The sequence below is a fragment of the Symsagittifera roscoffensis genome, unplaced genomic scaffold, assembly GCF_963678635.1.
Source record: "Symsagittifera roscoffensis unplaced genomic scaffold, txSymRosc1.1 SCAFFOLD_1079, whole genome shotgun sequence".
Taxonomy (NCBI): Eukaryota; Metazoa; Xenacoelomorpha; order Acoela; family Convolutidae; genus Symsagittifera; species Symsagittifera roscoffensis.
This window is the reverse complement of record NW_026971632.1, coordinates 1-11,389: the sequence shown is the minus strand read 5'-3', so window position 1 is coordinate 11,389 and position 11,389 is coordinate 1. Positions and strand designations below refer to the sequence as shown.

The window sequence follows — 11,389 nt, the reverse complement described above, 5'->3', positions numbered from 1 at the left end:
CTTAGTGATTGTATCTTTTCAATAGTCATCAATGAGAACGCTCTGATATCGATTCGCCATAATATATTTATAGTTTTTATTTTCATACGGATTGAATGCAGTAGCTTGGTATTGGTTTTTTTATTCCAATTTAAAAAAATTGAATAATTTAGTGAATTTTTCTCATACACTGGTTTGAAGAAAGACACTGCAGATTGTTCTTCAAAAAAAGTTTTCAAAATCAGGAAAATGTTAGCCATTCCGAAGACTAAAATCAAAACCACGATTAGCAATAATCTAGAACCAATACCACTGGTAAGTTTGTACTTTTATTTTTCCAATAACGTTTAACGCTATAATCTTGTACTTTACTTTCAAAAAACTTTGACTATGATATTCCATTAAAAAACTTCCAGCGTGTTTTAAGTCTTTTCGCTCAATTTATCATCTCAAAAGGTAATTAAGAATTCATCAAACTAATCGGTTTTTTTTGCAGTTGAAAAACTTGAAGCTGTTTTAGGAGGAAATAAAAACAGCCGAGGAATCCTTATTCAAACCAGATCCAACTGCCGTCAATAGTAAAGCTGATTCGTACTTCGTGGACGATGAGTTCCCGCCTACTTTAGGGTCACTGACCTATTCAGGTCAGCCTGAATTCAAACAATATTTGCCAAAGATTGAGTGGAAGAGGCCCTTTGAAATCAATCGGAACGCCACCATGATTAAACACGATATGTCGTCAGCAGATATTCAACAGCAAGTAAGACATTCACAATGACAAGGACTGCGCGAAGGTACGGTTCCCCTGCACTTACTAAGTTCCGTAATTGCAACTTGACGTATATCACAAAACCAGGGTCGTGAGCTTATAGTTCTTTAATCCTCAAATAGATAATAACAACACATGAGGGATGAGCAGCATGAATTTTTTAGGAGTTCAGCTTATTTCAGAGAAGTTTTGTCTCAAAAATCTGATCAGTTTTGCCCCCTTTAGTTTTTAGCTTGGGCAAGAATATTTCCAGAAGATTGTTAGGTCTGCTACACGTACTTCGTAGGCACTCAGTTTCTGTTATCTTTTATGTTATAATGGTTTCACGTGTTAGGCTCTGGGTGACTGCTGGTTCATCGCAACTTGCTCAGCCCTAGCCGATAACCCGACTCTTCTCTCTCGCGTCGTCTCGTGTCAGCACATTCCCCTCTCAGGGTCCGAGTACATTGGGGGTCCATTGACATTCAGCTTCCACCAAAATGGGGAGTGGGTCGAAGTTAAAATTGATGACCTGCTACCTGTCAGAGACGTGGGATATGGGAAATACCAATTGGTGTTCTCTAAGGTGGCGTGTCAATAGTAATATATCTTAGAAGTACTCCTAGACAAAACTAAGAGCATTTTCAGATATTTACTCTCTAAAATGCCTGTTTTCAGTGTCTATTTTGCACAAGTTTACTTCGAAATTCAGCCAAGCTTTTACACAGAGTAAGAGCAAAAGATCAGAGCTACGCTCAATGAAATTTCAACAAGAATGAAATTTCAACTTTTTTCTCCACTTATTCACGAAAAAGTTCACTCAGATGCAAAACTTAGAAATCTGGCATTTTCAGACCCGGGTTAATTTGGTAAAACTTTGAATTATAATCATAATAATTTCATTGAGGGTAGCCATGATCATTTGCTCTTTGTCCGTGAAAGAAACTTGCTAAAACTTGATGTAAATGTTCACCACATTGACCTTGAAAGCAGCTTTTTAGGGAGTAAAAACTTCTTTTTGAGCTTATTTTTATCCACTAGTGTAACTGAGAGACCTCCAATACATTGTTTTTTTTTCGTTTTCATACATCGAAGAAACTGTATGTTTAAGTACAAAATAGACGTTTGAGTGACTCGGCATTACGAGACAATAATGTGCATTTGATAGGCGCTCAATTTGCATTCTTCAGGTTAGAGGAATCAAAAGTCACATCTTTCAAAAAACTGCAAATACAAACTGGATTCTGTGGATTTTGCATACAAATGCGTGTAACGAATAAGTTTTGTTGCGGATTGCGCAACCTGTGAAAATAACTAAATGTTCCGGATTCACAAATAAGAGTGAATTTTGCAAAATGTTAGCGGATTTCGCAAAATATACGTGGATTCCCCAATTTTTAAGTAAATTCCGCAAATTTTTACTAAACTGAAGTAAGTTTTTGAATAATAATATCAAGCAAATACGATTCTAAAAGAAGGAGCTACCCAATGTCAGTGGAAGCCACACACTAATCTTAATTTTCAATGTATTCAAATTCGGGGATGAACCCGTTGAAAATTTCTCTGTAAGCTGTTTTGGAGATCATAGTTTGGGAAACAGAATAAACAGTCTCCTTTTTTTAGATTGGGGTTGAAAATTTATCTTGTCATCCGATATCCTGAAACTCAGTATAAATATCAATCATTCACCTGATATTCAGAAACTCAGCATAGATATCCAACAGCTAAACCATAGCTGTCATCCGAAATCCTGAAAAACGTAATTTTAGCTAAGATCAATTATCTTGCGTGCAGAACAAAAGCGTTTTTTTTTAATTTTGACAGGTAAAATCACCGGTAGCAAATTGATATAATAAAAAAATGTAACTATATATATTACTGGAATCCGCAATCAAGGTTCAGATTTCGTTTGCAAAAATCTGCGGATTCCGAAAAATTAGATATTTTTGCTTGTAGTTGAATCCGCAACGAAACTAATAGGCCGACAGTTTTGTGCAGAACGTCCACGGAATTTTTGTACATGGAATCCACTTGCCTTTAAAAACATCTTTATAGACTTGTCTTCGGATTACAGTGACCTACAAACAGCAAACTGTGCGCCTATCCAGTGCACAGATTGGCCTCGTAATGCTGCATTTACTTCTTTGCACGTAATCGCAAAATATTAACATTCGAGTAGATCTAAAACACATGTGTGTAATCTTTGAGGCGCCCCCTCGTTTTCTCAGTCGACCCAGCCGAGTGAGATGTGGGTGAGTCTGCTGGAGAAGGCATATGCCAAACTGAAGGGGTCATACGAGGCACTCGTGGGGGGCAACGCAACTTCAGCTTGGTCTGATTTAACAGGAGGAATGACTGAAGTTCTTCTGTAAGTATTTTTCTTATTCAGTGAAAACGTGTTCAAAAAACTCCTTATTCAGTATAAATGTTTCCAAAACGGAGATAGTTTGAGTTTTGCATTCATCGGTTTCTTAATGATTTTTTTGTACAATAGCATTGGAGGGTGGACCTTGACTTAAAATTTAATGCATTTGGGATTTTGTTTCAGTCTGGAGGATGAAGATAGTTCTAAAGTGTGGAAAAGGCTGCGTGACGTCACAACAAACCACACTTCCTTCGCCACTGCCTCATGTGGAAAATTAGTCGACGGCGAAGGACCCCTCCCAGAGGTTAAAAAAAGTGAATGTGACTGACGTATCATTTTCCCAAAAAAATAAATACAGCATTGAACAGGTGTGAAAGGTTGCTCTTCCAAATTGATACAAACTACATGTGCGAATGAAATTTCATATTTGATCTTAATATATTCAAAAAGACCAATTTTCTACAAACTAAATTTACAGCGCAGATATTCTTAAGGTCTTGATAATTAGAAGAGATGACGCAAGATTCCCGGCAATTTTTTGGCTGATTTTTGAGCTAAGATTTTTTTTAATAACCCCTCCCCCAATGATACCAAGTCGACATTAACCATCTCTAAATGAACACCTGGGGCCACTAGCCACAAGTTTTTTGAAACATTTTTTTAACCTATCTCTAAAGTTAAACCAGGCAAATATTTGAAAATGTCAGTCTCCTGCCGCCCAGTTTTAGTTTTAAGCCTGAGAATAAAAACTCCTTCCAAAAGCAGCTCATCAGCACAGTTTCTCCCTACACTCGGTAGGCGTCTCTTAAACATGTAACATTGTGTGACTCGCTTTTACCATTGTCGAAGCACCCTTAAATTCTGGTGTCTATTTTGAACCAGCTCTTAGTTTCACCGAATGCTGCAGACAACCTGCAATAAAGCCATGCGGAGGATATCAGTCCTGAAGGAACTGTCGTGCACAAAAAATTGAGGCCATTCGAAAGAAACTCTAATTATGACTGATAGTTTTTTAATAAGACCGACTATTGATTATGCCTGTCCTGCTTGGTTCTATTTTGCCAGTGATATTTCCATTAACAAACAGGAAACAGTGCAAATGCAGCACTTCGAATGGTTACTGGGTGCACTAAAAATGAGCTCCATTGACTATCTAACCAGAAAGCAAATTACTCAATGTGAGAAATCATCATAAGGTACTCTCAACCCAATTCTTTCTCAAATTTTATGTCGTTTTAAGTCGGTTGCATTTTTATCACATTCGCCAGCCATTGCCCCCAAAGGTTTATATACATTTACAACGGGAAGCTCAAACTGGTTTTTAGTGAAGCAAACGTGTCCATCTTTAGTACTATTTTAGCCAGCTTACCTTTTTTTGTACACCAGAGCTTTACAACACCTCCAAAGCACATTCACGCTCATGGGGTTCTTAACGCCATTGATGAAGTCCCTCTCCAAATTCTTTACTCTAAGACCGCACCCTAAGGCCGCAGAAGACTTTTTCTCTAAGACCGCAGAGCTGAAGCTTCCCCACTCAACAACTAGACGGCACCCTCACTCAAATAAAACCCGCTACAGTCCCTACCTTAACACTTTTTTAAAGCAGGATAGACCCGAACGTCCCTCACCTAACTGCCCAAAACGACCAGCACCGTAGACTGTGCTACATCTTTTTAACTGTCACTAAAACCCAACTTCCCTGACCACAATGGAACTGTGGCTCCAACCGACAGCGGCCAAAATTTTCCTTGGATTCGGCGAGAGCATGCCGGATGCGCCCCAAATATCGGGCTAAAAACAACCACAACGTAGATTTATCTAGAACTAAATCAACGGTAACAAAGATTTTGCACCTTTTCTCTTTTGCAATGAAAGACGAGATATTAAAGAGATCCTTGAGTTGGAATGAGACATAAAAACTTGTATTTACTTATAGGACAGTATTGGACTCGTGGAGTCTCATGCGTACTCTGTGGTGAAATGTGTTAGTTTCGGGTGGATGGAGGAGAAAGTGAAGCTGATCAGACTGAGGAACCCCTGGGCTTCATTCGAGTACAAAGGTATTTTCAGACTACTATGTCTCTGGCTGAAAACCACGTGTTGAATGTCTCGCTTTTCCTGCATATATTTCTTAATCATTGTTCCGGTCTTGTTAGTCGAGTAAATTGCTTATAAAATGGTGAGTTGTTGTCGATGGTTTGCTTTCCATTTTCTTGTTTTTATAGGTCCTTGGAGTGATGCTGACCACATCTGGAAGAAAATAGAATTCCAAGAAATAGCACGATTTCTCGAGTTCCAGGAAAAACCAGATGGCGAATTTTTCATGGAGTTCAGCCATTTTATTTCCATATTTCGAGGGGTCACTATATGCACAACAGAGCCACAGTTCACCATAAATGGAAAGGTTGTGAACGGCTTTGAGATGTCAATCAAGGTAATAAAAATCAAGGTGAAAAAATTTCACTCAAACTGTCGCGCATTAGATGACTAAAGGCACTTGAAGGGCACAGAATGCTTCCCTTCAGAATGTGTGATCACTCCCTCAGCACAAAAATTAATAGTTTTCGATTATTTGCATGCGCCACTTTACTAAAACTTTCACAAAAATTGCAAAAAAGCAAAAAAAAATTAATTCTTTTATTAAGGTTCTTTTTTTTTAAACGTTTCAACTTTTTTGCCGGCTATTTTATACCGTTCCCCTTAAATCGTATTGACGTCCTGTGCTCAAGTTTTTAAAAATGCATACTTCTATTGCATTCAGTTTTCATACATAATTCATACCGTTCAAAACTTTTCAAGTTTGTCTACCTGGGATAACTAAGCCTGATAATTAGTCTGTTTGACGCGTAAGCACTGCTCAATCATTGCAAAGGAAGACTTCTATATCTGTTCGATAGGTTTACTGTAAATAGCGTGAGGAGGAAAATTATAAGATAACAAATCTATGGAAAATATGTTTTGTTTCTCTTTTAACAAAGCATTCTTAAGCTAAAAACACTCGAAAGAAACTCAATGCAGTCGGTTTTTTCATACTTTGCCTTGATACGAGTGGAATAGTTGAGGTTCCGACTTTCGTAACGAAAGCAACGAAAGATTTGTGCTCGGGTGGGTTTTTTTTCTTCAGACAAATTTCGACTTTTTAACTATCCATTTTTGACGGAATTTTTTTTATCATTCAAAAAGTATTGTTGCCCTGAGATTAAGTTTGAAAAGATAATTCACCTATGATCAGTTTTCCTAAAGTTATTGGAGTTTAAAGATTGCCATTTTGGGACAATTGACTCGCGAATTATTTCACACTATTAACGCGTAAGCGGAGACCTAATCCGTCTTAGAAATCGTTCCAAATTGTTTAATGGAAGCTTATTTGCCATAACTGATTTGTTACTAGGAGCGAAACCTATCGCTTTTCATTTTATATGGCGTGTTGCGGGATCATTTTCACAAATATCTCAAATTTTTAAAACAAAATATTTCGTTTATTTCGCGATTATTTTTGCAAGTATTTGCTGCCTTATTGATCTTAAAAGACAGTCGGAACATTCAGGCTTGATACGATCAGTATTTTTGTGTTAAAGAAACGATTGAAAAAGTCGAATTTTACTCGAGCGAACAAATAAGCTTGAATTAGCTTATTTTAATGGCTTAAAAGCTTACAGTGGCTTAACTTCAACCTTTAAAAAGTTTACTCGAGGATAGTTAGTTTTTTTTAGTATTTAAGCTTTTTTTGGAATCAAAAATTTCAAAAAATTAAACAACTGGAAAAATTTATTTTTGAAAAAACAAAAAATTTACATTTTTTTCTTGTCAATTTCCAAAAAAATTGTTTTTCTAATATGCGTATTTTACTATGACTGTCGTCTATGCCTCAACTCTAGTTTTTCGTTAGGATTCTCTGATCACACTACGCCAAAAGAATGACCAAAAATTGAAGAAAAAAAATTGTATTGCCTTAAGATTATAGTCGGAACCTACTTTGCTTCTTGCGCTGTAACCGGCTATACTTGCTTCTATTTTTAGTTTATTTTCTATTGTTTTCTCACACTTGAATGCTAATTGTGATATCAAGAGTCCTCGAAAATTAGTTATCATACAATCAAATACTGCTTCTAGTGTTCGAGATCAAATTTTCGAAGTCTGCAAAATATTTTTCAAGTTCTACTGTGATTAGCGTTGAAGCTGTACCGCAATGAATGTTCAGACCATCGCGAATCAGTGTCAGACATTGGTGTCTAACGTTTAGAATATCGCGATCGATAATGAATATTATCTTGCATAATGTTGATTTGTTCAAGCAAATCTGTAATCAAACCAATGTCTTGAACGCTGTTCAATTTGTGTCAAAATTTTGACCCGAGCTGTTGTTGCAAAAAATCGTTTTGGAAAAAAGAAATAAGGGAATTTTATTTGAGCTAATAAATAAGCTTGCAAAAGATTATTTTTAATGGCTTAAAATCCTTCAATGGCCTAAATTCCGCCTGAAAAAAAATTTACTCGAGGATAGTTATTTTCTTTTTTGTGTTTTAGCGCTTTTTTGGAATCAAAAATTCCAAAATTTTTTATTTTTAAAATTTTGTCCTATTTTGAGAAAAATAATAAGATTGAAGTAGCTTTTTTAATGGCTTAAGTTAATATTTTTGAATTATTTTTTCGAGAATAAATAATATTTTTTGTGTTTTAACGCTTTTTTTGGAATCAAATTTTTCAAAAAACCAAAAAGAAGCAAAAAAAAATAGTTTTTTTTAACCATTTCCAACAAAACTTGTTTTCCAATTTGTGTATTTTACTATGACTGTCGAATTTGCCTCAACTTCAGTTTTCGGTTAAGAATTTTTTTATCGCACTACGCCGAAAAAAAGACAAAAAATTGAAAAATAAAAAGTATTCTCTTAAGACTATGGCCAGAAGATACTGTGCTACTTGTGCAGTGACCGGCTATCTTTGTTTCTGTATTGTGATTGTTGACTTTTGTGTTCTCAAACTTGAACTCTAATTATCAACAGTCCTCGAAAACTAACTAACATATTTTCAAATATTGCTTCTCGGTCTAGTGTTCGAGATGAATTCTTCGAAGTCCGCAACATATTTTTCAGGTTATATCATGATTAGTGTTGAAACTGTACCGCAATTAATGTTCAGACCATCGCGAATCACTGTCAGACATTGACGTCTAATGTTTAGAACATTGCGATCGAAAATGAAAATAATCCAGCAAATTGTTGATTTGTGCAATCAAAACTGATATCAAACCAAAGTATCGACCGTTGTTCAAGTTGAGTCGAAACGTTGACCCCAGCTGTTTTTGCAAAAAAACATATTCAAAGGAGAAAATTCAATTTTTTTCGAGCTAACAAATAAGCTTGCAAAAGCTTTTTTAAAAACTTAAAAGCCTACAATGGCTCAATTTCAGACTTAAAAATTTTTACTCGAGGATAGTTATTTATTGTTAGTGTTTTAGCGCTTTTTTGGAATCAATATATTCAAAAAATAAATTTTTACTTTTAACTTTTGTCCTATTTTGAGCCAACAAATAAGCTTTCAATAGCTTTAATTTATGACTTAAAAGCTTAAAATAGCTTGATTAAAGCCTTAAAAAAATTTTTTTCGAGGATAATTAGATTTAGTGTTTCAGCGCTGTTTTGGAATCAAAAGTTTTAAAAAAATCAAAGAAGTGCAAAAAAAATATTTTTGAAAAAAAAGTTTTTCTTGTGATTTTCCCTGATAAATTGTTTTCCAATTTGTGTATTTTCTATAACTGTCGAAAATGCCTCCGCTCTAGTTTTTGTTTAAGACCCTTTTATCACACCATGCCGAATCCTTGACCATAATTTTAAATTATTTTTCGCTGTTTTGTTTTAAGACTATGGTCTGAAGATACTGTGCTAGTGTTCAAGATCAATTCTCCGAAGTCCGCAACATATTTTATAGGTTATACCGTTTTTAGTGTTCAAGATCAATTCTAGTGTTCAAGATCAATTCTTTGAAGTCCGCAATATATTTTTCAGGTTATACCGTGATTAGTGTGCAAACTGTTTCGCAATTGAAGTTTCTACATTGTGTTTGTTTTCTATTGTTTTCTCAAACTTGAATGCTAATTGTGATATCAAGAGTCCTCGAAATTTAGTGATCCTTCTTTCAAATATTGCTTCTCGGATTTTTTTTCCAGATCAATTCTTTGAAGTCCGCAACATATTTTTCAGGTTATACCGTTAACAGAGTTGAAACTATACCGCAATCAAAGTTCAGACCATCGCGTCTAATTATCAGACATTGGTGTCTAATGTTCAGATTGTCGCGATCGAGAAAGAAAATTGTCTGGCAAATTGTTGTTTTGTGCAGTCAAATTCTTCAGCAAACCGATGTATCAAACGCTGTTCAATTTGAGCCGAACTTTTGACCCCAGCTGTCGCTGCAAAAAAACCGTATTCAAAAGAGAAAAATTCTACCTTTGTTCGCTTTGAAAATCTTTTTTAGAGTTTTTGATTTTTAAATCTTGGTCAGGGACGAGAAAAAAAACAAAAGATAAAAAGACTTGTTTACCGAACAAAAAATCGTGTTTGGTCCCTCTAGTTATTGTTTTAGATCAATTCTAAGGTGGTGTTTTCGTATTAACCAAGTGACATGGTAATATTCTGAACAGCAAATAAACTTGTTGGAGACAATTTAAAAACACTTCCTATCACTAGCGAAAATTTTCAATATAGTTTACTACTGGAATCCGTTCGAGGTTTTTTTTAGTATCTGATTTTTTTTGGAAAAACACAGCCGAATGCAAATTTTTTCTAAATTAGGTACTGGGTTCAGAATAATAGCTTGATTATGTTTCAGGGAGAGTGGGTGGAAGGCGTGAATGCAGGTGGCTGTCTGAACTTCCGGGAGTCCACGTTCCCCTCCAATCCCCAGTACCATATCACACCTCAAACTGATGACGTCACAAGTTGCACAAGTAACATCAACTTATAACCGTGTTATGGAGTAATCAATGATTTGTATTGCATAGTTTCAGCTTCGATCGCGCGGTCGTTCGCTCGCCTGAAACTTAATTTGGCGCGACTCAAAGCATCTTTTTGCATTTTTATTTGGTTTGCTGCAAATCTTATGAACTCTTTTTACTGAAAAAAGAGTTTTTTACTGTTTGTGGCAAATCGCCTGATTTTCTCATTTCTAAAAAGATTGATACTTTTAGCTTTTAACCTTTCTGGGGTTTACGTGACTTTTAGCGATCCAATCGTTTTTTTTAAATCATCCTGGGAGGGCAAGCAGGCGCAAACCTAGGGTTTTCTCGAGGAGGGGGCGGATTTTCAAAAAAAATCGAAGGCGGCTTTAGAAATTTATTCGGGTCCGTCACCAAAAAAGGATATCTCGAAATAGCACAAAGGGGGGGGCCTTTGGGTCGGCAGGGGTCGGATCTCTGAGGGCAGGAATGTCCCCCCTAAACCCGCTAGTGAGTTTAAGTAAAAAATTTATTTTGAAAATGGAGATTTGGCACTCACGAACTTTTCTTAAATGCCCGGCTTTTCCGATACGAATTTGTATGATTACTGTTTATCCAATAAAGAAAACATATTAGTTTTTAATAATTTTTTGAGGGCAAGGAAGACCATTTTCGTCGTGAAAAATTTTTACTTGAAAGACAATTTTTGCTTGCTCTTTTAGTGATGTTGCAATTACCCTCACAGATCTGCGATTGGCTAAGATGACATATCATGATATGATTTAATTATGATACATATAAAAACAGAAAAGCAAGAAAATGTTTTTTCGATGACAACGATATATTTTTCAACCTTTCTAGTTTTTGAAAAATCAGAACTCCAAAAATCAAACAGATTCGTTTTTTATTCAGTTCCAACGTATTTCAGTATCTTTACTGCAGTTTCACCCTCCTACGCCTACAAACAAAACAACATTCCACAACTGCGGCCTCTACGTGTACGAACTGAAACGACCCAAAAACTCCAGCAGAAAACTACCTCTGAAACACTTCCAGTACAATTCGCTCCATGCCAGGAGCAAACTGTTCACTAATTTCCAGGAAACAGTGATCAGAATGGATGTGAACACTGCCCATAGCTATGTAATAATTCCCTGCACTTTCTACCCACAAAAAAGTGCACAATTTTTGTTGCGTGTATTTACAGACGGCGAGTGTTTGATAGCGGAGCTAAATTGATTCACTAATTTAAATTAATTGCGCATATTCAACCTTGTCAATAGCAGATAAACGTTGCTATTTTTAATACAGGCTTTATTACTGTCGATTTAAATTTCAAGTGCTTGGAATGAGAAATTGAATC

General features: G+C 35.8%; 1 protein-coding gene across 1 annotated transcript; it reads left to right on the top strand.

Moving 5' to 3' along the window:
* Positions 1-499: 499 nt before the first annotated feature.
* LOC134856621 (calpain-3-like) lies at positions 500-11,355 on the top strand (the record flags this gene model as incomplete). Its single annotated transcript, XM_063872892.1, is given in 8 exon segments — positions 500-739; positions 1,083-1,313; positions 2,956-3,095; positions 3,276-3,396; positions 5,029-5,152; positions 5,318-5,526; positions 9,921-10,038; positions 10,955-11,355. Coding segments are annotated over 8 exon segments (1,494 nt in total), but the record flags the coding sequence as incomplete, so codon positions are not given.
* Positions 11,356-11,389: the final 34 nt, after the last annotated feature.